We start from the raw sequence: 26,739 nt of genomic DNA, 5'->3' as shown, positions 1-26,739 counted from the left end.
AGTGCGGTCTCCTCGCCGCGGCGGTCTCTGGGCGGGCAGAGGGAGGCTCCCGGGGCGGGGGCCGGGCCGGGATGGCGGCAGCGGCGGCCGGGGCGGGGGCCGGGGCCGGGACAGCCCAGGAGAAGCAGTTCCCGCCGGCGCTGCTGAGCTTCTTCATCTACAACCCGCGCTTCGGGCCGCGCGAGGGAGAGGTACGCGGAGCGGGGCCGGCGGCCGGGGAGGGCCCGAGGCCGGGGGGCGGCCGGCCGGCGGCGGGGCCGGGAGCCGCGGGGTGTGCCCGGGAGGCGGCCCCGGCCCGCCCAGCGCCGGGCAGCACCTGTCACTCTGCCCTCCTCCAGCGGCGTTTCCCGAGGCCGCGTTGTGCCAGGTGTGGCCGGGGGCGGCGGCGGGGGCAAGGCGACGCAGGCAGGGGCTGCGATCAGCGCCTGTTCATCAGCTCGATCGCTCCACTCGGGTTGACTCTCGTCTCTTTGTATCCATCCTGGGTGATTAAAATTAAGTTTGTATCTTTTTTCCTGCCAGTCCGCGATTGGAAGCGTGGCACAAGAGTAGCCCTGAAAGAATGCAGGCTTGGAGGACCCTCGGAAAGTTTTTTTCCGATTTAATTAAAAAATAAATTCCAGGGGTTTGGTTTGTTTGGTTTTAAGGTGGGGACGGTGACTTCCTCAAAGGATGTCCGGAGGTTTTGCTGGCAGCACATCACGGTCCTTTTAAAGGCTGTCAGTCCAAATGCCCGTGAACCTGCTGGGTTCAGTTTGTGGGGAGGCGTCTGTCTGCACGCACGCGTGCGCACACGCTTATCTTTCACAAGCTTTGGTGTATTACAAATTAGTATTTGAGAGGAAAGAAAGCAGAGTTTTCGGAGTGCCCCTTCGGATGACATGACTTACTGGGTATCAAAATTGCCTTTCAGGCTGGTGGGCGGTATTTACACAGCGAGGAGATAATTCTTGTTTTTCTAAAAAGGGCTTTGGTTTGGTTTTACGGTTCGCGTGTGTGACATGAGAGGTTGACATGAAACTTGGCATTTTCAACGGCTGAGATGAAAAAGTGCTTCTATTAATGTTGGGATTCTGTCTCTTCATACTTTAGGAGGAAAATAAAATTTTGTTTTATTATCCAAACGAAGTCGAAAAGAATGAAAAAATTAGAAATGTCGGATTGTGTGAAGCTATCGTACAGTTTACGAGGTAACGCCTGTAAATGTGCTTTTGCCGAACTCAGTGATTCTTACCACTTAGGCTGAGAATTGTCCCCAACATATTCTTTTCACCTTTTTTAGGACCTTTAGTCCGTCAAAACCCGCGAAATCTTTACATACCCAGAAGAACAGACAGTTCTTCAATGAACCGGAAGACAATTTCTGGATGGTCATGGTATTTACATACACAGTACATCTTCTTGAATTTGCATAGCAAAGTTATGGGCGATCTCTACTGTTAGAAAATTTAGGAAAGTCCTCTGACTGTTGCATCAAAGTAAAATTATGATAAAGTTAGTTGTAATTTTAAAGTCAAACTCCTATTTGATGTATTTGTTCTTGGGGCTGTTTTAAGAAGTTGTGTTTTTGGTGTGGTGACATGTTCAAGTTTTTTAATTTAGGGGAAAACTAAAAATACATATAGTTGATTCATTGTGTAACTTCAGTTTATCAAACTTTGTAGGTTGTCCGGAATCCTATAATTGAAAAGCAAAGTAAAGATGGAAAACCAATTGTTGAGTACCAAGAGGAGGAACTGTTGGTAACACGTCATTTTTTATTTCTTATTTTTAGAAAAAAATTTGTCACAGAATATGATGGGTGACTTACCTGGTCAAATTTAAGCCATGTCACTTTGGCAGAAGTTTCTCAGGGTACACATAGAGAAGTTTTATGTCTATTATTTACATTTGCACAATCTTGTAAAAATATATATGTACCCTGTCGCACTGATGCCTTCTACTAATTGTCTGTGTTTAAAGCCCTCCTAAATTTAGGCTTATTGGTTCATAATTGAATTTAAATACCTCTTATTTTCAGCACACAACTGTGGTGGGACCAGGTTTATAAGCATTATATTGCTTTGCCAAGAGTCACTGTCCATTGCTGTGCCATAGACATTTTTTCCCTTTGAATCGAGGTCCATGCTGTGTCTTTGTGTTTGTCGTAGGACAAAGTCTACAGTTCAGTACTCCAGCAGTGCTACAGCATGTACAAGGTAAGCGTGGCATTCTTTCCGAGTTGAGTCTGGCCAAGTATCCCTATTTACAGGGGTTGTTTAGAAATAATTCTTAATTCTTTAGATGACGGCAAGGTGACTCTGTATCTGTTTTAGGGGAGGAAATAACGGGGCCTTAGAAACAGTGTTGGGGTTTATGCATGTACTAATTCACTGACTATTGAGGCCTTCTCTGTTCCCAGCCTTGTGCTAGGAATGTATCCTCGTTAGTAAGCAAGGGGTCCATGTTCTTGAGGAAAACACAGACTGCCAATGTTTGTATGATTCGAGAAGTCTGGTGGTATTATTTATGTAAAGTGAAACTTAGGTACGAGTTGAGGTTAAAAAAAAGAAAAATCCCCCGAACAATTAGGTGATTTCATAAAAATGGTATCACTTAACAGTGTGTAAATTTTTGTGACTTACAACTCAGGCTTCCTCATGTAAATATTTTCTGTATTTAAAAGGAACTGTGGGATTAAATAAGCCAAATTAATTAATCTGAAAGAAAGAGATGAACTTGTTATACTGCAAAATTGGAGGCATAGGAAATTGACATTTTTTTTTTAAATCTTTTACACCGTTAGCTTTTTAATGGTACATTTCTGAGAGCCATGGAAGATGGAGGTGTCAAGCTCCTCAAAGAAAGATTAGAGAAATTCTTTCATCGGGCAAGTATTTTGAATTTTATTTATGATCTTAGTAGTGTTCAAACAGACTTTTAGAAAAGTACAGACAAGTTTGTTTCTCATACACAAAAGACCTAGAACTTGAAAGTGGCATAGAGCCTAAGAGATATCGTGGCAAGATCAGACAGTGAGGAAACTCGCTCAGCTTGCACTCTGGCATCTCTTTCCAGTGTTTCGTGTGGGATCAGAGCATCCTGCCGTTTGTGCGCAGCTCCTTAAAGCATCTTGGAGACATCCTTTGTCTTCGTCCTTGTTCCACCTGCATCGGTCAGTGTGGGCTTCCTCAAAAGCAAGATGACTGTGTGGTGGATTGCTAATTAGCCAACTCTAAACTCTTTACCTGCGTTGCACATTCTTATGGATCGATTCTGTTCACTCAACAGGCATAATCCATAGTGACTCCAGTAAAAGGTTGTGGCTGTGACACAGATGCTGTCACATGAGTAACACGAGTGTGATTTTTCCCACGTGGTAAACGAATGTCCCTAGAGAATTGCCATTCTCTTTTGCAGTAAATTGAATTTTACATATCTCATCCTACCTCTGGTAAAGTTCAGTTTATCTGAAAGGAATAATTTTCCATTTATTTTCTCCCTGAACTACTTTTGATCTCTATTTTTGAATTATTTTGTTTTTATGAATTATTTTTCTTTCTGCGTTTGTTTCTTCACGTTAATGACCATAAGTATTCACTCTCGTGCTGTCTCCTGATTCCTCTTCTTGTCTTCATTACTCTCCTGCCCATCAGCGTTCTGCTGATGGATACAGCTGACCACGTGTCCTTTCAACGTGATTTTAGTATAAGATGGCACTGTCTGTCCGTGACATTGTGTAGATCCCTAATGAGGTTCGTCAAATTTGAAGAGCGCTAACGTTAGGAATTAAAAATTTCAAAGAGAGGGGCTGGCCCCTTGGCAGAGTGGTTAAGTTCATGCGCTCCACTGCAGGCGGCCCAGTGTTTCATTGGTTTGAATCCTGGGCGCGGACATGGCACCGCTCATCAAACCACGCTGAGGCAGCGTCCCACATGCCACAACTAGAAGGACCCACAACGAAGAACATACAACTATGTACCGGGGGGCTTTAGGGAGAAAAAGGAAAAAATAAAATCTTTAAAAAAAAAAAAAATTTCAAAGAGAAAAAGCACAACACTGAATAAACATTAACGAGTTATGTTTGAACTTTATATTTTGAAATTGGTACTGATTTCAAATCCACTTACCTGTGGCTCACCTACTTGTTGGTCTTGCCAGTGTGCAATCTGCTAGTATGTAACTGTACTCTAAATTAATTATTTTCGGTTGTCAAAGAGTCCTGTATTCATTGTACTAATAGTAACTTTAATGCCTTATTTTTTCCTACAGTATTTGCAAACGTTACATTTGCAGTCATGTGATCTGCTCGACATTTTCGGTGGAATCAGCTTCTTCCCATTGGATAAAATGACTTATTTGAAAATCCAGTCCTTTATTAACAGAATGGAGGAAAGCCTGAGTGTAGTCAAGTACACTGCCTTTCTCTACAACGATCAGCTCATCTGGTAGGTACATCCTAGGACCAGGCATGTAAAAGAAGAGAATCTTTTAGGATAATAAAAACAGCAATTAGTGGGCTGCTGGGTTGTCAAAAGTGGCGAAAATGTTCCTATCAGGTTACTTTTAGGAATCCTGTGTTTATTTTGATGTTTTCCCAAAAACATCTTCAAAGAAACAGTATAGGAATTGTGGAAAGCATAATTTTCATACTGTCTTTTAAAGACGCTAGATTTTTAAAATATTCGAGAAGTTAGAAGTGCTATAAAGCCAGGACATTACCCCACTGTCATCAGACTGTTTGTGTCCTATAGTAGGAACAGAAACATGATTTCTTTGATGAAAACGTTGATACTCGAAAAGAAAAGATAAACTATTACTAAATGCTATCAGCTACCTAATACTAAACTCTAGACAAGCCGCGTGAATGTGCGTGAGGCTGCGTAGAGGATGTGGCCCCGAGAGCTGCGTGTGGACCCACGCTGTTGATCTGTGGCCAGGAGCGGTCTCCCTGAGACGAGTGGCTGAGGTGCAGGGGAGAGCGGCCGGCTGGAGTGCTCTCAAACGTGTTCACTTTTTACATTTTGTTTACTGTATTCCTCTGCCTGAAATGAAGGGTGTGGCCATATTTTAGCAGTAAAACCTGAGTTGAGCTAATAGAAAAGGCGGTAATGGTCCCCTGAAGCCCATCCCCGCCCCTGCCAACATCTTGCAGCTCCATTTGAAGGAGAGAAGCAGGCTAAACTAAAGGAATTTGAATCCGTCTATTAAACAAGTTGATGGGTTTTCACGTAGAATTTGTTCTCTCCTGTAAAAACAACATAACAAATTCCAGATGGAAATGCGTCTCTTTTTTTATGTTTCAAATTCCTTATCAGGCAACTTTATGCTGTATTAACTGGCCTTGCTCTGGTTGCTTTTATGATATTCACGCTATGATAGCAAAATGAAATTCTTAACTGCTGCTGTGAAAGCTTGAAGGATAGTTATCCAGAGTCCGGTCTGAGGAGGGAGCGGCCCCTCCACAGGTAGAAGTTACAGGGAGGTGCTGGGGAGGGTGCCCCCAGCCGTGGTAATAGGGACATAAAGGGGGGTGGGCCAGAAGCCAACATAGTCCGTGGCCTTGGTGCCCCTGTCAGAGAAAGGTAGCTCGGATTCTGCTGGCCTGACACAGCATCAGCCCTGATGTGGGTGTGAACTCTGGGAGTGAGAAAGGGTACAGGCCTTGAGCAAGAGGGTCCTCCTGGAGATCAGCAGCTCGTGCTGGGAGGCCCTGGAGCCGGCCTGGCCAGCAGGGTGGGGCTCTGGAAGCGTGGGCTCCCAGGGCCACCTGTTGCCCAACTCCCGGAGACCCTCTTGGCATCTTTGTCTTTGTGAATGACAGCCCCCGGAGTTGAGCAGTGCACAGCTCTGGTGGCTGCACGGAGCTGCTCTGTGGTTCCACTCCAGTATGCTGACAGGGAAGGGTTGGTTCCAGGCAGTCATGACCAGAAGGAACTTCTAGAAAATAGCACATTTTGAGAGGCAGTTGCTAGTTACAAAGCTGCTGTGTTTAAATACCAAGGAGGTATTTTATACTTCATGAACAGAGTACGTATTGACTCTTAGTCCTTGCTGTGTTGTTCTGAAATTACCTGATCGAGGAGAGAAGCATCTGTCTGTCCCAGCATGTGCCAGAACCTGGCTTCTTACGTGTCCCCAGTAAATGTTGACGGGGAGCTCAAAGCAAACGGTTAGTAGGAAATAGCTTACAGCTCCCTGTGGACTGCTGTGTTTAGTGGCGGCTTTGGTTTTTGCTGTGGCCACGATTGGGTTAGACTCCTGTTGGTAGGACGATGTCAGCTGACTTTCTTGTCCAGAGTTCTTGACCTACTTTTTGAGAGAATTTTCTTTTCAGTGAATTGATTTACTTTTCAGGGGTTAATGTTTTTATGAATAAATGCTTTAGATAGTTCTTAAGTTAATCAAAATTGACCATACTCTTGATCTTGGCTAGATTATTTTATATTCAATACATGACAGTAACATGTCTGTGTTATAGAGTAAGCTGATCCTGGTGTGAAGGATTCTGCATGGAGTCGTGACCACTGTGTTCTTGGCAGTGCTTCCGCTGAAAGAAGTTCTCAGATAACTTGGTGTCACCCCCTGAGGGAGGTGCGCAGGCTCCTGAGCACAGCCGTGTGGGGTCTGCAGCAGCCGAGTGGCTGCTTCCCTCAGAGCAGCTGTGGGGGTCGGAGAGCAAACAGGGGATGTCCATTTAGCAGTGAAGTAAAAAGAGGCCGCAGAGTTCCAGAAAAATCAGTCTTGACAAAGTGGTAGCATCTCATGCACACGAATGAGTCAGTTAAGATTTAAGCTGAAGAAAAGTTTTTGGTGGTTTTTTTTAAAAAGAAAAAAAAAATCACTCATGTTAAGTAACTGTATTTGAGAGACGTTGAGAACACTTGTACTTCTCGGCCCAAGTGGGCTCTTTCCTGTGCGGTGTGAACCATTGATCCAGGAGTCCTGGATCATTTGGTCCTGTCAGTGCAGGCTTCTGTTTGCTGTCACGCAACCTGACTTCATTGGTTTCTGCAGGGGAGCAGGCATAGGGATGGGGGTGGCAGATCTGGGGAGGGGTTGCTGTGGCCAGCGCTGATGGAGATCCTACAACCAGGGCAGGCCTCACCACAGCAAAGCGGGACTCTCCTACTGGGTGTTTTGTGCTCTGAACAGCTGGCTGCAACTTAACCTTCTTTTTAAATGTTCTATCCAGAAAGCCAACACCCAAGTATTTAATGCCTAGCATTAAATCTTAAGTGAAATAAAAAAATGAAGCCCTAAGCACAGTGCACAGAGTAAGCAGTTAAGAAATGTTGTCTTCCATTTCCTTTTGGGGCTGTTTCTACTCGCTGTCGTCTGGTCTAGAACAGCTCCATCTGAGAAGAGTGTGATGCAAGCCACATATATCATTTTAAATTTTCTAAGAGCTACGTTAAAATAAAAAGAAACTGGTGAAGTTCATAATAGATACATATTTTCAGCCCAATCTATCTAAAATATTATTTCAACATGTAAACGACAGTATTAAAAAAATTAAATCTGAAAAACCCAGTGTATATTACACTCATTTCGACTAGCCACGTTTCAGTGGTTTAATAGCCAGATGTGCCCGGTAGCTGCTGTTTTTGGAAGCGCAGCTCTATAAGGAATTGCCCAGCACGTAATTCTTTACATACTGTCTTTTACTTGGCATTACCCACCCCTCCCCACTGGTACTTTTTATTTGGTTCTTAAAAAGAAGGTAATATCCAGGCTTGTTTTGTTTTTTATTTTTCTCTTTCTCTCCCCTTATCTTAATTATTTCTGCAAAAGAAAAAATGAGTGACTGTCCGTGTGTTTGATTTGGAAATTCCATCTGCCTAGTTGGCTGCGAGAGTTTGGGAGTTGGGGCTGTCACAGGACAAGCAGTGAGGGTTCTGCTTCTCGGCACACAAGCCTGCGTGAGGGTGTAGGGCTCCTTCCAGTTGTGGTTCTGGACGAGACACGATGAGAACTGAGCCTCGGAAGAAGGGGTGGCAGAGGAAGAGGAGCTGGTAGGACAGAGCTGGCGGAGGCAGCCAGGCGCGCAGCAGCCGTTTGCCGAGACGAGCCAGACGTTTTCTGACGTTTGGCTTTCCTGGAAGACGAGAGAGCCTCGAGCATGTGTGGAGGCTTGGTTTACATCACGTTAGATTTCCTCACAGGATTGTTTCAGTTATCTTGAACAGAAAAACCTCACGTACAGACTCACCGTCTGTTTCTAGCTTTACCTAACAAACTCATTTCCCGTGGAGTCTGACGCCTCCCAGCTTCTCAGCACATTTTCCACGTGCTACTTACTCTTGCCTCGTTTCACATTAGACAGTTTGCCTGAAAGTTTGTTCTTTCTCTTCCTCCTTTTTGCCCACACTGAAATCCAGAGAATTAAAATCCGCTTATGTTTCTGAGACATAGTAGGATCTAGTTCCCAGGATTTTCCGGGGTGCTGAGTGAAGGAATGTGGCCTTACGCATAACCCAGAAAGTGAAGAGAAATCCGCTGCCTGGCCTGGAGGTTGTGCTTGTTAACACTCCATGAAGAATGCTGCGTGGAATGCAGGCAGAGAATCCAATCCGTTGTGACTTTTTATTTAGAATGGCATAGAAAATGCAAGACCACACAGTAGTGGCCTTTGACAGGTCAGGGTAAAGTTCTGGTGCCGGGACTCAAGTGTAATTCATCCCCTTCTTGATACAGTGTAAAAAAAAGACGAACTTTCTCATAGAGCGATGGAAAGACAGAAGACCAATCCCAAACTTTTAACACCATGCTTTTCCGATGTTTCAGGAGTGGATTAGAACAAGATGACATGAGAATTTTGTACAAATACCTCACCACCTCTCTATTTCCAAGGCATATTGAACCTGAGGTATGACTGGGTACTAATCTCTCTCTCCCCCTCTCTATATATATGTATGTATGTATACACGTGTGTGCGCACACAAACACACAGACACAGGTTTGGGTGGTGGAGGAGGTGGGTGGAGTAACGTGGTCGATGGGCGGTTCTGATCTATGTTTTACATTACTGGTGTGACATTTGTTTAGTTGTGTATTACTCAGCACAGAAAACCATGTATGTCAGCTTTTCTTCATTTCGTTACATTCAAATGCAATAGGAAAGGTGTGTTTTTAAGAGGAGCAGTTCATTGAGCCGAGGAAACACTGGACTTTTAAGTAGGGTTTTGGGAACTCTGAAAATGTCAGGGATCTTTGACAAAACAAAGGTTAATCCTATGGGCTTTTCATCTGCAAACAGGAGATCCAATTTTGAGTAGATGTTGCATTGCCTGCCTGGCTTTTCTACTCTAGTGCTTAATTTCCCAGTTTTCTGCAGAGAACTGTAAATAATGCCACAGCGCTCTCCCCAAAGTATCCTTTTGTAGCTTTAATTAGGTCGGCAGTGGAAAGTGTTCATGGCCCATTGAGTTATCATTTGGCTCAGGTGCACACATGCGCGCGCTCTCTCCCTCTCTCCCTCCCTCCCTCTATTTTTTAAGGCCATGGCTTGAAACAACGGGAAACATCTCTCTGATAAGAAATTGAACGCAAGGTTTTGAGCAGGACCTGGTCCCCTGCTTAGTTCCTTTCTGGGTAGTTTGAAGACAGTGGCTCACATCTCTGGAGTATGTACCATATGCCAGACACCAGCAAACGTGCATTATCTGATGACATCCTGAGAACAATCCTAAGAGCTGGGTGCCTTATCTCCATCTTGCAGATAGGATACCCAGGTTTAGGGGGCTGACATGACTTACCCAGAGTCACCCAGCTAGTAAGTCATGAGCCAGACTTGATCTCAGGGTCTGCCTGATGCTAAAGCGCCTGCTTACAGCCGCATCCTCAGAAGGCTCACTGCAGGCGCTTTCCCATGTGTGACAGTGCTGTTGCAACAGAAAACTATTCGGTACCTTATTATGTGGCTAAAGAGCGGGGCTTGTAACATAGGAAGCCGCAATATACGACCTGGCGATGTGGACTTGGACACGTGAGGTCTTCTCCCTCAGGACAAACTGCATATCTGAGAGTTGGCTCTGCATTTCTGCTATTGGATTTACATTTCCAATCTTTAATTTTCAGTTATATGCTAAAATTTCATATAGACCAGAAGAACACCAAAAATTTTTAGAAGAGCAACAAGTTTTCGCTAACATAACTATTGGATTTGGTTTTTGTTTTCCATTTTCTGTGCATGTGAAATGGTATATCTTCAGCCAAAGCAACTAGGAATGTGCTACAAATACAAATCTATGAGGAGGACGACGTCATGGCTAAAGACAGGGACTTTGACGTCAGACAGGCTTGGGTTTGATGCCTGGCCCTGCCACTTAGGAGCTGGGCACAGTGGTGAACTTCTACAAACTTCGCTTTCTACGTCTAGAAAATAGGAAGAGGGCATTCCCCACAGGGGTCCCGTGAGGTGAAACTAAGTAACTTATGCCATTGCCTGGCATGTGTTAACCACGCGGGAGATTTCAGCTACTGCCGTAAGAGGAACTAAACAGTATATGGAAATCAGGGTGCGATGAAATTGTGCACGATAGTTCTGGTTACAATCAATGAGCTCTTTATGCACCTCTGTAATCCCCTCTCTTTTTGGTGGGGAGGAATATGAGAAATTGATACAGAAAAATGACATGGAGCCAAGTAGTAGAAAAGAGTGCTATTTTTCAAAGCTTTGAAAGTAGAAAATCTGTTAAGTTGTTTCTCAACGTTAAATTTGTTTCCAGTTGGCCGGAAGAGATTCTCCGATAAGGACAGAGATGCCGGGAAATCTTCAACACTACGGAAGGTGGGACTTGTGTTCTCTGATATACAATATTGGACTTTATCATCTTTTTTGGTAAAGATAAAATCCTGAACACTGTACCTTTGTGCTAATTTGTTGACAATAATCAACAAAGGAACTTCTGTTGTTTCCAATGAATTGAGTGTATTACTTTACCATGTTCTGATTTGATGTTTTCCAAGTAGTGTCTAGCTTCAAAAAAATAGATACATATTAAGTAGGAATGTACCCTGTTTATATATTCCTGTTTATAATGTACCTGATTGAATCGAATCATCTCTGTGCTTGCTTTTCAGATTTCTTACTGGGCCCTTAAACCTTAATGATCCAGAAGCAAAATGCAGATTCCCCAGAATTTTTGTAAATACAGATGACACTTACGAAGCGCTCCATTTAATTGTTTATAAGGTAACAACTCTTTTTCCCTCCTGTGTTACAGAGTAATACTAAAGTAAGCCTTTCTTGCCTGTGTACATGAGTATTTATGCAAGCCTCTTAAAGGTTTCCCGGAACAGATGTTGGAAGTTCTAATTATTGTAAAACTCAAAACGGGTGCTCTTCTGGAATAGAATGCTTATTTTTAGTTCCTTGTAAACAGTTTTGTTTAGTGGTGAAAGAGTAACTGTCTAAGGTTATGACTCACAAACGCTTGAAGTCCTGTGTGCTCCAACCAGAAGCAATCAAAGGTCAGTGGTGCCTGTTAGATGCCTTTGGATGTGGGCCTGGCCACACGTCAGTGAACTCTGCTTTTGCTCTGATTTTAAAGCTGTTGTAACTCTGTAAGGATGGTTTTGTCAGGATGTTATGTTGTAAGGCTGTATACTTAGGTTGGTTTTTTTAAAGGCAGTTTTTGGTTCAAGAAAGAAAGCTGAGCATATGTATTTATCTTCTTTTTCACCTAAGAGTGCAATTATGTTTTAATGCGTAAAGGCTCAGAAATGATGCCCTGAGCGCACAGGAAGGAGGTGAACTTCAGAGGATGCGGGAATTCTGTATGGTCTTGACAGATAGAAAGGAGGTATGAGAGCAAGGGCACACTGAGGCACCCTCTCCACTGACGTGTTGTACATGAACCAGTTGGCCACCCCCTTCCCCTTCCTTACACACAGGCAGGCAGCTGAGCACCTGACCCTGGGTGAAAACTGAGGGTCCTTTTAAAGAAAGTAAACAATCTGGAGAGACCTAGAGTAGCTAGTGTGGATGTCAGCACCTGAGCGTAAGGCCCTGCTCCTGCAGTTGCCGTGTGCCAGCGTAACTGCTGCCCTCATCCTCCACTCGAGGCGAGGCCTCCCGCCCCGGTCAGCTGTTCTTCACTCTTAAGTATGATTGGAAGAACAAAGTAGGTCTTGAGAAACGAGAACGATTCCAGGAACGGAAGAGAACTTTTAAAAATTAGTATCCACAGAGATTAGAGAAGGGCATCTGTAAAACTGAAACAGGATGACATGAAAGAGTCGAGGTTATATTAAACTTAGGTTAATTGAAAATACAATTTTTTAAATATTTTTTTATGTGCTAAGATATATAAAATAAAATTTGCCATTTTAACCATTTTTAAGTGTACAATTTATTGACATTAAGTACATTCACAGACTTGTGCAACCATTACCACTATTTCCAAAACTTTTCTTCACCCCAAACAGAAATTCTGCACCCAATAAGCAATGACCTCTCAGTCCCCCCCAAAGATACAATTTTTCACGTAAGAAATTTATTAAAAGGGTTAAAGATAAGTTGCCCTGCCCTAGAATATAAGATAAGATGACAAGAGATAAAAATATGGAGGAAAGATGAGAGAAAGGATCAGTTCAGGAATGTTCATATCTGATTAACAAAGTGGGAGAGAGGGAATTAGTGAAGTGGTATTATGAGAAAATGTCTAGCTGAAGAGGAGCACATTTTCTGGACTGAAAAGGCCCACTCAATGTCTGGTGCAATGAATAAAAAAGACCCACTCCCACCCACACAATGGGCAATTTTGGAAATTTGAAGAGACGATCCTAGAACTTTCCAGAAGGAAAACCAGGTCACCTGTAAATAAAACTGGCTTTAGCAGTTTCCCTACCAGCACTAGATGTTAGGTGACAGCAGAAGGAAGACTTTCAAAGTTCTGAGAGAAGATGATTTTCAGTGTAGAATTCTTTGCCGGGCCAAACCATCAACCACCGATGAGCTCAAAGAAGGATGTATTAAACGTGAAAAGTCTCAAAAAGTTACCCCGCGCCCCTTTCTTGGGATGTTGCATGAGGTTGTGCCTCACCAGAATAAGTAAGGAAACCAAGAAAGAAAATATCTTGGAATCCAGAACAATCTGTCTTACCCACGAGAACAGTACAGGCAGGCTTGAGAGCTCTCAAGGTCTGCTGACGGTTACCCCCTCCGGTACTTTCATAAGGAAGTGGAGAAGGAGGGCTCTGTTCTGGGTGCAGGGGCTCCAGAGCAAAAAGACGTTTCATAAAATAGTATGATTAAGAGATTCAATTAAATGTGAGATGTAATAAAAAACGGCTAAAGGAGGAGAGAATTCCAGAGACAATATATGGAATGATGTGGCCTGAAAGTGAACCGAACTAAAGTGAGGCATAATTTAGAGCAGTAATTGGAGTAGTGAAAAGCCCATTTTTATATCAAGCTAAAATCATTCTGCTCTGAATGACTCAGGAGTGAGACTTTGAACTCTTAAAGAAGGAAACATGAGCCTGGAACACTGTGTTGTTTATGGATTCCTGTTTTTAGAATCGATCTATAGATGTAATTTTAGGAATGATAATGGTGTCATGGTTATCTTAAAGTGTTCTTATCTTTTTTTTAAACAACTTTATTGAGATATAATTCACATACCGTATAATTCACCCATTTAATGTATACAATTCAATGGTTTCTAGTGGCAAAGTTCGAGAGTCCCCAAACCCACCCTCAGTTCTGACTCCAACTGCGAGTTCAGAGGGTCGCCAAGAACACCCTCAGGTTTAATAGTTGACTAGAAGGAATCACAAGGACTCAGAGAAGCCATTCTTCTCACAGTTACAGCTCATTACAGCCAAAGGGTACAGAGTGAAGTCAGCCCAGGGAAGAGGCGTGGGGGCAGGACTCCATTTATGGTGTTTCACTGGGGACAGCCCCTGGAGCGCCCCCCCCCTCCCCCCACCGTGTGGAAGTGCTGCTACGATCCTTGTCTGTCATGGATACCGGCTGAAATGTGTGTGGACTAAAGGATATGATGTGTGACGTTAACGTGTGGTGGAGGGAGGTAGACAGGGCAGGATTGTCCGTGAATTGACCATTGTTGAGAAGGTGATGGTCCGTGGAGTTGATGTCTACCATTCTAGGTACTTTTTAATTTATTTAAAATTCTTAAACTTTTAAAATAGAAGCTTAAAAGGCCCACACAAAAATCAACCAGTGAGAGGTCACATCCGCACGTGCCTGATGGTAGATGTTAGGGGAGCAAGCTGGACTGGGCTTCCGTCCGGAGCGGTGCTGACTGTGGCACCCAGAGGTGCGCGTGTCCCCAGGAGGCCAGCACGACCTGTATCCACCAGGTGGTGCCTCAGAATGCAGAGCCGGGGCCCAGTGTCCTGATACTGAAGGAGAGGCAGGAAGTTGGGGTTTTTTATATAAAATTAGTTGGTATCTAAGTCAGAGTTATTTTATACACAAAGAAAACACAAAATTTGTATGGAACTGGCTTGTAAGCCACTAATTTTGCATCCCCTGTCTAGTTATGATTTAGTTACAAAATGGTTTAGATATTGTGAACGGTGAGCGTGCAGAAATGAAGTTATCGCTGATAGAGGTCGGGAGGTGGGCGTAGGGAGAGGTGCGGGCACAGCTGGGAACGTCACTGTCCTCACTTAGAAGGTAGCCATTAAGGAGCTGGTGCCCGGGACTGGCGGCAGGAGAAGCGAGCCGTCGGGCTGTGAGGTGCGAGTGCAGGACGACAGTGGCTGCGAACCGCAGGGCTGGAGGGGCAGGCGGGTGAGGGGTCCGTCCATCCCGACAGGAGTGGCAAGTCAGGACGATGTCTCAAGGGGACAGCGGTCGGTGTTATCTGAAGCGGTTAACAGTGGGGGCCTGGGGGAGCAGCCTCAGAGAAGGAGGTCTGTTGCCTTTTCATCAGAGGGCTGTATGTTCTCTTCAAGCTTTTTTAACATTATACATTGCATTGATAAATTCAAACATTTTTGTTTATTTTTATTTATGGTTTTGGTGGTTGTAGGTTACTGTTACTTGCTAATGTCGTAACTGTAATATTTGCTATAATAAAAAGTGAGGCAAGGTGACATTCATTTGCTGGGGTTTTTTTAAACTGTGTTAATGGAAATTGTCAAACACACACAAAAATAGAGACTAGAATGATGAATCCCCAGGTACCCATCGCGCCGCTTAATTAATTAATCATATGCTAATCTTTCATCTGTCTTCTCTGCATGTTTTGGGTTTTGCTAGGGCATTTTAAATGGTCGTGTCATTTCATGCATAAATCCTTCAGTGTGCGTCTCTTAACTCATCAGGGCCTCAGTTCGAACATAACCACTGTGCCATTAGCATGTCCGACCAAATAGGCAGCACTCCCTTGACGTCATCTCATCTCCGGTCCGAATCCAGATTGTTCCAGTTGACTAAGAAATACCTTTATAAAGTTGATTTGTTGAAATCAAGATTCGAACAGGGTCAGTGCATCGGGTTAAGCTTTCCTTTTTGTACCGTTTTGTAATCTTCGGTTTGTTTTCTCCTCCCAGGCCATGAGTGCAGCCGTGTGCTTTATGATTGACGGTAGGTACCCCTGTGTCTGAGTTCGGCCTGAGTAGAGAAGCCTTTTCTCTTTACAACAGACTGTGTTCTCTTCCTAAATGATACATGTGTTGTCATCAGCAACACAGAGGCCATATTAAGCGCTATTGCCCCCTCTGGGCCTCTGCCATCTTGACTAGCTACTTCTAATATTTTTAAAGTCCTAGCTTGCCTGCTTGGCAGCGTTAGGACGCAGGCACCTTCCTGTGCCTCCTTGACTGAAATAACAGGAGTGCCTATCTCAGAGGGGGCTGCGGGGAGTAAACAGGGTACTGTTTGTAAAGCACCAGTGAGCACCTGGCCCATGAGTGCTGTGTAGTGTTTGTTAAGTGAATATTCGACCCCCTTGGTCTACTTGCGGTGGCAACCAATTTACCGCCCACGGGGCATGCTTAAATCAACACTCCAGTGAGATAGGTCTTTGACTCTTTTCCATCTTAAATATAAGTAATTTTGACTCTTCTGTTTCTCTTCTATTTGGGAGGGGAAAGGGGGTTCGATCATTTAATTACTTCCCAGATCAGTAAAGTTATAATTTGAATACTGTTGTTAAGACGGTAAAATAAATATTGACCTTTTTAACACAAAGTATTGTAACACTGACTGGTATTTTTTAAATTACTTGTTAGCCTCTATACAGCCTACGCTGGATTTTTGCCGAAGACTGGACAGCATTGTCGGGCCCCAGCTCACAGTACTGGCATCTGACATTTGTGAGCAATTTAACATCAACAAAAGAATATCTGGGTTTGTACTTTGCTTTGTGTTTACTTTCATAAAACAGCATATAACTGGTTTTGGAAGATTAAGGGTGGTTTTTACTTAAGAATTCAGACAATATTAACATCTGTGTTTTCTCTGAATCCAGAGAACAAATGTGCTGTTCAGTGCTGTCTGAAAAGCGTCCTGGGGAACTGCTCCTGGGGTTTCTGCCCCACACTGAGGGCTGGGGCCGGGTCATGTTCATACATTCCCTCAGCTCTCCCCTGATCGTGGCATGCGTGTCTGGGGTGAAGTGTGCTAGCTACGCCTCTGGCATTGGCCTTGTGAGTACCATTCAACATCCCACTTGGCCAGCCCAGGCTGAAATTCACCCTGGCGGTAGTCACCAGCAGGGTTTGGCTTTGCGTACACCGAAAGCGCTGTGCGTCTTGTGCAGAAATGTCTGGGTGGAGTTGGCTGTGATGGAAGCCGTTGGGCATTGGCAATGAGTCCGGGGCCTTGGAAGGCTCTAGGCTGGGTATCAGGAGACTCGAGGTTAAGCTTGCCTTGGTTCCAAGAACACCATGGAAACTCACTGAACCTCTTTCTACTTTCTTCTCAATGTAAAATCGAATTACTGTTAAAGTGACTAGATGGAAAGTACTTTGAGAAATAGAAGCCCTCTTTGTATGGACTTCCTGTATGTTTGCAAAGTTACTGAAATGCTGTGGTTTGATATCTAACCTTGTGTTTGTAGTGATCATGTTGTACGGATGTCTATATAAGCACCAGCCCGTAGCCAGGTTGCAAACAGGCTCCGGGCGAAAGGCCATTTGGGTTTCGTATGTGTGTGTGGACTGTGCCTGGACAGCATACCTAGTGTGAGGAAAGATACGGCCGAGAAAGGAAAGTGCCTGACCACCTTACATCTCAGTGCTGCTTAATCCTTCAGTGTTTTCACGCGAACCTGCCAGATTCGCTTTCTTGAAGGAGGCGTAAGTGAGTTAAATCTGTGTGGAGTCATGCGAGTGACTCTTATGAGTGGAGAGTGAGAAAGTGTGATTTCCTGCGTCCCCAGACCCCGGGGAGACCACTGGACTTGTGAACTCCTCTGCCCCTGCTTTCGATAGATGTGGTGAATTTCGAGTAACTCATAAACAGATATCCAGAGGGACACTTGCTGTCAAGCACCTTCTATTTTGCAAATAAGATTAACTCTCGGGACCGGCCCGGTGGCGCAGCAGTTAAGTGCGCATGTTCCGCTTCTCAGCGGCCCGGGGTTCGCCGGTTTGGATCCCGGGTGTGGACATGGCACCACTTGCCACACCATGCTGTGGTCGGCGTCCCACATATAAAGTAGAGGAAGATGGGCACGGATGTTAGCTCAGGGCCAGGCTTCCTCAGCAAAAAGAGGAGGATTGGCAGCAGATGTTAGCTCAGAGCTAATCTTCCTCAGGGGGGAAAAAAAGGTTAACTCTCCTTGGGATTGTACAGATGAAAGGAGAGGCCCTTGGATATTCATTATCCTCTCATCAGGAAGCAGTTTTCTCTCTGATATTTTATTAGGAAAATTTTCAAACATAGGAAGGTTGAAAAAATTGCTCACGTGTACCCCCCCACATTTTGCTATGTGTGTTTTCACACACATGTGTCTCTCCCAGAGGACAGTTTTCTGAGTGTTAAGAGAAGCGCTGTACAGTATCACTAGACCTCTGGGAAGAAAAGGGAAATTGGAAAACTCGATAGTGAAATAAACTGCACACAATTCAGGGGCATGCCCAAGAAGAGAAATTCTAGAATCGTAGTTGTTTTTATGTTTGAAAGTTGACCTTAAGATGGTTCTTGGTGCATCTGAGATTTTATATGTAAGGAACTAGTGCTCGCCAAGCCATAAATATCAGCTGACTAAAGAGAAAAGCTTTTGAGTACACAAGATAATGTGCTTTTCTTCTGGGAATCTTTCTTACCTAAATCCCAACCATTTACAAACCAGTCATGGGGCCTCCAAAACTCATATCCCAGAGAAAGTAGAGGCAGCCTTGAAGGAGGAAAGAAGCCCCCAGTGGCAGCATCTCCAGGGCACTGTTGAGGGCATGGAGGCTGCTGTGTCAGCCGGCCGTCCTGATCCCAGAGGCCAGTTGGGGACCTCTGTGCCCAGCCTGTTCTCTCAGCCACAGCACCCCGCAAAGGGCGCTGCTCAGGCCTAAAGGTTAGTGTTGGATCCACAGTCGTAAACGGCAGCTTGTGGAACTGAGGTCGACTCGTTCAAGCATGGCATGAAGGAAGTTTGTTTCGTCCTCACTTTCTCTTAGTTTGTGTGACACCTCAATGTTTTTCTATTCAAGGACTTATGATTCAATTATTTTTGCATTTTTCTTTTTTGAGAGTAATTTATGCCCTTAATTTTTAAATTCAGGAATATCAATATTGGAAATCTTATCTCATTTGGTTTCTGTCTTTCTAGACTCGTACACATATATAAACAGTGACATATACACATGGCATCTTCCTCAGGGGTCTTTAAAAACAGATCATGCCGTCAATCTGTAGCTTTAAAAAAAAATATGGTACAAACAGCAGTTTAAACCAGTAAATATGGGGCCACCTTATTCTCTTTATTGGCTTCATGGCGTCTGATTGGCTAGATGTGTGCTCTTTGCTTAACCATTCTCCCATTTAATGGGTAGTCTCCTTATGGCTGTTAGTGTTATAAACAGGACTCACATCTAATTATCCTCTTAGGCGAAATCCCTAGGGTTGAGTTCTGGGGCGAAGGGAACGCGCATTGCCCGGGTGGATCCCTGCACGGAGCTTGGGCTGGCTTAGACTGCCACCGGTGCCCGCAGCGCTCCTCCGGGCCCTCTGTATTTTGACAGTCTGACAGGGAACACTGGTGGGGGGTGGAGGGGGCATCGCTTCATCTGTTTATTGGCGTTTCTGTCTCTTCCACAAACTGCCCGTCATGTCCTTTGGCTCTCGCCGTTGAAGTGCTTTATCTTTTTTTCTTTTCCATCAATAGTCTTAATGCAATACCTTTTAGTCATGTCACATCTTCTTTTCTTTAACTTTACTGTTTTTTGTAATACACAAGTTTAGGATTTATACATAGTCAGTTTTAGTAATTATTTCCTTCAGATTTCTATCTTTAGTGTCATACTTGGGGCTTCCCACCCCGTATTATAAAAATATCCCATTTTTGTCTCTGGTGCTTTTATGGTTTTATCTTTTGTGTTTGAATCTTTAATTCACCTGGAATTTTTAAGGGTTTGAGGAAGGGCTCTATCTTAAGCTTTTTTCCCCAAAATTGTTAGTTTTCTGAACCTGAGACTTTCGTTTCGATTTCTTCCACATATGCCTATTCACTAACCAGTTCTAATACTAAATTTGGACAGTGTAAAGTAAAAAGTTATTAGAAAAGGAAGCTTTCCTGGGAGGAATTTTTTTCATAATCCGTTTTAATCGGTCTTTTTGAATAAATCTGTAGAACAACCCAGTTGCTTAGGAGGTTGACCACGCTGGGATTCCAGCTGGAAGTAGAGTGCAGCCGGTGGCAGCGAGGGTTGGTGCCGATCAGACCAGGAGTGGACACAGGGAGCAGGAGGAGCGTGGGGAGGGACCCGCCAGCCCTGGCTGTAGTCCGGTGGGGTTGTTAGGGTAGAGCAGGGCGAAGGGGGGCTTCTTTCCCGGGCAGAGTTAGTGCGCCTTCCGAGCTCGCGTGCTGATTACTCTAGAGAGGCCCTTTCCAGGAGGAAAACTCTAATGTGTGACTCGTAAACTGAGACCAGTGTTCCTTCACACTATCCAAATCGATCAGTTCAGAATCCCGTTTTCACCTTTAGTCCAGTTTGACAAGTGAGGGATAGCCAGTAGCCATATTCATCTAGAAACCATTTATCTGGCAACCTTAGCTATCTGGAACAAAGCGCAGAACAAGGGAAAATCGCCAGATGGTCCGGGTGTCCCCAGCCAGCCGGCGAAGGCACAGGTGAATCTGTGAGCCGTTAGGCGCGTCTGTTGATGGCCTCCGTCGGCTCAGCGCTCCTAGTGACCTTTCCTGGCGTGCCTTTGAAGTTTGGAACGGTTTTCACATGCTGGTCCTCAAACGTTGAACTCTACAGCATCTCAGTGAAAGTGATGCTATTTACTCACAGAGGGCTCCCCGTCACCTCCCACCAATCCTAGTTCCTGGGGTTTCAGCCACTAGTGGAAGAAAAGGGCAAAGGGATGTGAAGGAAGGGTTGACTGGAGATCTTTCTGAAAAAGCTAGTGGACACAGACTGGAAAGGCACAGAATGTAACCAGTGAAGACAGCCCAGCCGTCCACGCCCCTTGGGGACATCCTCACTGCTGCGGGGCTTTCTCCAGCAGACTTCACAGGCCGCCAGGAGGACTTCTGTCTGGTTTCCCTGGGTTAGTGTATCCTCTGTTGACGTAGTCAACTGCTTAGCAAGTTCTTTTTTAAGAGGGCAAGAAATTTGTGTGATTTTGTTTGGAAAAAAATGCTTTCGTGGTTAAAAGAGCCAAGACTCACAAGCTTTTTGGAAAAGATACCGGTAAACGTGGCGGCTGCTGACTCTAAGCGAGGTGTTAATTTGGATAACGAGTGAGCGTGTCGGATGAAAGTTATCCTTGCTGTGTTTAGTGCGAGCAGATCTCTTTTTTCTTTCATTAACAGTACACTGCAAGTAGCTCTTTTTCTATTTCTGTTTCTCTGTTATCCTCCGTGGAAGGTGGAGTGGAAAGAAGCCACGTTTGCCCCGTCTGAACTACCTAAGTAACATTTTCTAATGTAAAGTTCCATCCGGGGGTACAAAAACAGTCATTTTGATCTTCTTAGAAGAGTAGTTTACATATTATAGACAAGGGAACTAGGAAAGCCGTAGACAGTTTTTTAGGGTCAGACAAGACAGCCGGAACTCTAAGCCCCATTGAGGCTGGGGAGAAGTTTGTCTACCTAGACAACTAAATATCTTTCAAAACATCTTTGAAAATTTTCATCTTTCCAAACAGTTTTTCTTGTAGTTATACCTGCTTTTCTTAGTTTTAGGGGCCTATTAAAAACAAATTCTGGTTTTGTAAGAATTCTATTTTCATTTTCCTGGAAACTAAATCGCCCACATTCTTTCTTTGCCTAGAGGTAAAGTATTACAGTAGTAACCCGCTTACCCGGAGGCCGGGCTTCCGGCACCCCCAGCTCTCCAGAGCGTGGCTGCTAGCCCTGAAGTAAGCAGAGAAGGCTCTGAGCCCCCAGCGGCGGGCTGCTCGGGCTCTCCCCAGACTCGAGAGTGCAAATTGAGGGCGCAGGGAGAGTGAGGGAGGGGACGCACCCTGTGAGCTGTGTGGCCCAGCTGTCTGGGCGGGTCCTGGAGGAATCGCACATTCTGACCTGGAAGGCAGTGTCGTGGCATTGCCCGGTCATTTAAAATAATAAAAAGATATATCCCAATTAAAGTGTTCATTATACTTCAGCAGAAAAGGCTAATATGTTTTAGAATGCTCTCCATTTATGATAATGAAAGCGTTGTTATTTATCGTGGTAAGCTTCAGTTCTGTGGCCTCGAATGCCACAGCCCTGGGGGACAAAAGAGATGTTTCTTTCCTAAAACAGGGGTCAGTCTTTGGGAGCTACATATGTTTCAACTGCTCAACTGTCGTTTAGGCGTGAAAGCAGCATCAACTGTACATAAACATATGGCCATGGCAGTGTGCCACTAAAACTTGATTTAGAAAAACAAGGCCAGTTTCGGCCAGGGCTAGTCTGCTGACCCCTCTGCTAGAAGATAAATGGCCCGTATTGATGTAGTTTGCATTTAAAAAAAAAAAATTCAGAGAATAGCTGCGTGATTGCCATTTATAAAACATTATCCTTTTATTGAGAAAATTATCACAGAATGGTTAAAATACTTTTGGTTTTTAAAAAATAAACTTCAGCTCTAGGGACAATTCCATCCATATTGACTACTTCACGGGTAGCAACTAAGTTACTAATAAATGAGGCGCCTGTTACATCATAACTGACAGATTCTTGATTGGAAGGCCCAGCCCTTGAACATGTGAGACCTCAGCCACGTGGATTTAAAGTGGTAACAATGTAGCTGTATAGTTTGGCTGTTCTTTCAGAATGTTACCATTTTAATGACTATTTTCCCAGGTCTGAGAAGGAACCCCAGTTTAAGTTTATCTACTTCAACCATATGAATTTAGCAGAGAAAAGTACAATCCACATGAGGAAGACACCCAGTCTGTCCCTGACGTCTGTTCATCCGGACTTGATGAAGATTCTGGGTGACATCAACAGTGACTTTGCCAGGTAATTCACCAGCGTCCCAAATTAGGTGTCCTCTTTCTTAGAAGAGACATTAAAGGCATCCTCTTCACAACCAAGTGACCCAGAGCCCCTTCAGAGGGGCTCACACTTGACCACCTTCCTGGGGGCCACTTCCAAACGGGTCTTAAATTAAGCCCAGAGGCCACTGGCCACTTGGACCTGACTCCCTGAACTTTTCAAGGGACTAGTTTCCTGTTTCTTGTTTTAGAATGTTTGTTTTTCACAATGTAGCCGTTTGTATAATAAACCATTGTGTCTTGAAACTCTTGTCTTACAGAGTGGATGAAGATGAAGAAATCATCGTGAAAGCGATGAGTGATTATTGGGTTGTTGGGAAAAAGTCTGATCAGCGGGAACTCTATGTTATTTTGAATCAAAAAAATGCAAACCTGATTGAAGTAAATGGTAAATAGGATTTTATATTGGAGCAGAATTTTAATGCTACTGATATTTAAAAACTACCTTTGCAATGTGCTAAGAAACATGCTAAATATAACAAATCATGACTGTTGGGGTTTTAAGCAGATGCCTCTGTTGCGTAAAGGAAGCCACCGTTTGTTACACTTTATGTTTTCCTATAGCTTAGTTCCTTAAAAAAGTATGTGAAAACTTTCCTGTTTCACAGGAAACTTGATAATGGCCTAAATTATTTTCTATCGTGCCAAAAAAAAAACCCACAGCTTTATATACTATGTTTTAAAATGTCCATTTCCATTTCCTGTGATAAAAACACATTTTGATGCAGAGCTGTCAGACTCGTGTGGCAGTTTACAGCCAGCTCTGTCTGTACATGAGCAGAATAACGCTGCCAGTTTCCTTCCGTCTTCCAGCCAAAGCCGTCGGTCTGGTCGTCTGCGCAGCAGGATCCCAACTGCTGCTCTCACTGTGCTGGTGGCCTTGTCGCCTGGAGGACAGGCTGGGGTCACCGTCACCGCAGCGGGCTCCCTTGCTGCTCTGCAGGAGCCCGGGGGCGGGGGGGGGGGGGGGCAGTGGGGGGAGTGCACCCCAAGTGCCAACTCTGAGAAAAGTTAGGGGTGAGCCTCCTTTTTCTGCGTCTGTCTTCTAGGGCAGATGCTATGTTCCCTCTTATTAAGGCTCGTATGAAGAGCTGTCGCCTTAGAGCCCTCCTCTCGTTAGGAGCTCGTGACACTGGGAGCTGAGGGTAGTCGAGGGAACGCTGCCTCGCTGGAGCACAATCGTAGGTTCTGGGTGGCCGCTGCACTTAGCGTGTCGTGGCGTCAGATCTCTCCAGGTGTGAGAGGTCGCGCTCCTGGCACCCTGACCTCTGCTGTCTGAGGCACTTCGCGCGCTGGGCTTGCGCAGGCCGAAGGAGCAGTGTTTCACTGTGTTCAGTACTGTGGAAGTCTCATGGGCACGTTAGGCTTTTTTTCCCCTTTCTCTCAATTTGTTAACATTTCCTACCTAGGCTTCTGAGATTAAAGATCAAAGTTAATGCAGACATTTATCTATCCCCAACTTTATTCCAGAAGAATTTACGGCACTAATACATATCATGGAACCTTTTAAGTGAAAACCCCTGTTCCTTACGCACTGTTTGCTGCTCTTTTTGCAGAAGAGGTGAAGAAGCTTTGTGCGACACAGTTCAATAACATATTCTTCTTGGACTGACTGAGGATGGCTCGCCAAAACATCTCTTCCAAAACAACTGAGCAAGCGTTTTGTTCACCGCTGCAGGTTATTGGTCCTCTTATTGACTGGATTAATGACAACAGTAAAGCAATACTTGCTTTGAAGAATCAAATTTCTACTCAGTCTGATGATCCCGAGGTTTTTAGATTTTAAATATTTATGTGGAATTAATTAAAGGTAGTCAGCTACATCGCTATCATTCCATTCTTTTGACATTATGTGAATATTTTACTGGAAAATAAGACTAATAAATTGTTAAAGTTTTTAAAATTCTGGTTTTGCATCGAGTCTCTCTCCTGGCGCTTGTTTGCAGGGACACTGGCCACGGGGGTCCCTGGCTCGTCCTTGGGAATGTTCTCGAGCTTCCCAGAGTTGGGGTCCCTTCCCCGTCACTGGACCTGAAGTGGTGAACTGTGAAGCGTTTGCCCAAAGTAATGGCTAGACTCGTTTTTTTCTGGAGTGCTCATTTTTAGACCACGTATCATCCGAAGAACTTAATGAAAGTGCGCCGGTGTGGTCCCAACACGGAGCGTTCTTCGCTCGTCAAGGAGAACGGCGAGCAGCCCCAGCTCCGCAGGCATCTTCACAGCCCAGACGCAGCCGGGCCGGGCTTGATGCAACTTCCCGTAACTTGTGGGGGTCTGGGCATCCCCGAGTTTGGGGGAAAACTAACCAGGCGTGGTCTGCAAAAACTCCTACTACCCCGGCCCTAAAAGGACCTTTCCCCAGACCCCTTCCCCCGACCTGCGTGAGCCTGCCGAGCTAGGGAGGGGAGGGGGGGTGACTTCTCCCCAGTTTGGAGCGTGGTCATCGTCACTCAGTCTCACGCGATTCACACTTTCCATTCTGATTCCTCTTCGCCCAGGAGTTACTTCAGATTGTGTGTTCAGTTGCCAGCGGCATTAGGCTCGCCTGGCTGTGTTCCTTGCTGACTTAACTGCAGCACGATTAGCTCATGGTCTCTGATGTGTCACTTGAAATTGCTGCACTTTCCAACCTGAAATGTGGTCTGCTCTTGTCGGCGTTCGTTCTCCGTTGCGTTCGGGTTCTGCCTCTGCATTAGTTCACACTTTTTCGTTTAGTTGCTTCAATTATCTGTGCCCTCACTGCGTGTCTCTCTTTCTGCTCCGGCTCTTCCATCGTGATTGTCGTTTTTCTCCCCTGTCATTCTGTCAGCCTTTGCACGGCGGCTACGGAAGATGCATGTGAATAATGCATCTTTTTGGTGGTTGGTCCTTTTATCATACTTATTTTTATTTGTATCATGCATGTGTTTGCTTTAAATTCTGTTTTGTCTGTTTTTAATATGGCGTGCTGTTCCGGTCATCTCGATTAGATTTTCTCGTCCTTTTTCCATATCTTCATTTTCATCCTTTCTCTCTGCTTTTAAGATGTTTCCTTGTAAAGAGTAACGGTGAATTTTGATTTTTTTAAATCCAGTCGAATTATCTCGGGGGCAGGGGTTGGGGAGGAGGAGGGGAGTTAACCCTTTACGCTGGTGAGGACCGGTCCATTGGCACTTGCCCCGCCATCTTGTGTGTGTTCTTTCCATCCTTTTCCCTTGTTGTTTTCCCTTTTCCTAGCTTCATGTCGGATGGTACTTTCCCTCCTTCTGCTAGTTTGGAAGCTATAGATTGTATTTTTATGCTTTTGGTGGTTACCCTTGAATTGAACACAGATTATTAGCTGTCACCTTTTCTAACAGAGCCTTAAAGTATTCACTTAGGCCCCGACTGCACACGTGCTCGTCATCCCGTGGTTGTCATTTGGCCTTGTGTCCACGTGATGCTGTTTGCGGTGCTGTGGGAATCGGTAGGAAGGAGCCATATGTGAGGCGGCCCGTGAAGGACAGGTAGCATTTGGGCACAGGGTGGTTACCAGGGGCACAGGAGGCGGTCCAGGCTCGGGGGCAGGGGGCCGGAGGAAATGTGTAAATAACTTCGTCCACCCCCCACTCCTTGCAGATGGCTTTTATCAGATTCTAAACTTCATCACCAATCCTATATTTGATTTTTTTGAAAAACATACTGAATACACATTTAATACCAATATTGTTTCTTTTTGTTCAACTCAGTTTTCAAAATGCAGGCAGTTCGGTGACGCACCCATAGAAGGAACCTGAAAGGCAGCGGGCCCGGGTAGTGGTATTTCAAAAACACTAGGACAGGAAGTAAAACGCAGGCAATTTTATTGCTCAGGAAATTTGTTACAGTGCTTCAGGGCTAAACTTTTTATGTCTGCTTGCCCTTGCAGCTCGTTGACGAACCCAGTAACCTCTACTTTTTCTTTTTCTTACTTGTGATGGACTTGCTGGCTTGGGACACCACTGTGTCATCTTTTGGGGCACTCGGCGTGAAATTCAAGGATGGGGCATCCATTGGTTCCTTGATCACAGTGATGTCGACATCAAAGTCTTGTCTTTTGGCCTCTTCTTCTCTCAAGCTATTCAGCCTAACGCGAGAAGCAAACACAAAAGGTATCACTTTTTGGCCTTTGA

At 44.7% G+C, this 26,739-nt stretch overlaps 2 protein-coding genes across 5 annotated transcripts in view; one reads left to right on the top strand and one right to left on the bottom strand.

Annotated features, from left to right (window-relative positions):
• CCZ1 (CCZ1 homolog, vacuolar protein trafficking and biogenesis associated) lies at positions 1-24,512 on the top strand. Its single transcript, XM_046667329.1, has 15 exons — positions 1-191; positions 1,093-1,190; positions 1,283-1,376; positions 1,665-1,742; positions 2,151-2,198; positions 2,786-2,869; positions 4,252-4,427; positions 8,767-8,848; positions 10,710-10,771; positions 11,065-11,176; positions 15,511-15,544; positions 16,192-16,309; positions 22,416-22,574; positions 22,870-22,997; positions 24,166-24,512. The coding sequence occupies exons 1-15, from the start codon at positions 72-74 to the stop codon at positions 24,219-24,221; spliced, it is 1,449 nt and encodes a 482-aa protein (XP_046523285.1). The 5' UTR covers positions 1-71; the 3' UTR covers positions 24,222-24,512.
• LOC124242358 (radial spoke head 10 homolog B-like) overlaps positions 14,071-26,739 on the bottom strand; it is a 67,698-nt gene continuing 55,029 nt past the window's right edge. For 2 of the 4 annotated variants that reach the window (XM_046667325.1, XM_046667327.1), the window contains exon 20: positions 26,423-26,693. In XM_046667325.1, coding sequence (XP_046523281.1) covers positions 26,519-26,693 — 175 coding nt within the window. In that variant the 3' untranslated portion in view covers positions 26,423-26,518. Of the gene's footprint in view, positions 14,353-26,422; positions 26,694-26,739 lie in introns of those variants that run through there. The other 2 variants (XM_046667326.1, XM_046667328.1) reach the window with 2 other exon arrangements.

The sequence above is a fragment of the Equus quagga genome, chromosome 7, assembly GCF_021613505.1.
Source record: "Equus quagga isolate Etosha38 chromosome 7, UCLA_HA_Equagga_1.0, whole genome shotgun sequence".
Taxonomy (NCBI): domain Eukaryota; kingdom Metazoa; phylum Chordata; class Mammalia; order Perissodactyla; family Equidae; genus Equus; species Equus quagga.
Note: the sequence above shows the minus strand (reverse complement) of the source record. Positions and strands in the feature narration are given on the sequence as shown.

Coding starts and splice junctions, on each gene's coding strand:
- CCZ1 (XM_046667329.1), top strand. CDS start 72: ATGGCGGCAGCGGCGGCCGGGGCGGGGGCCGGGGCCGGGACAGCCCAG. Junction 192..1,092: donor TCGGGCCGCGCGAGGGAGAG/GTACGCGGAGCG, acceptor TTCATACTTTAG/GAGGAAAATAAAATTTTGTT. Junction 11,177..15,510: donor TCCATTTAATTGTTTATAAG/GTAACAACTCTT, acceptor TTCTCCTCCCAG/GCCATGAGTGCAGCCGTGTG.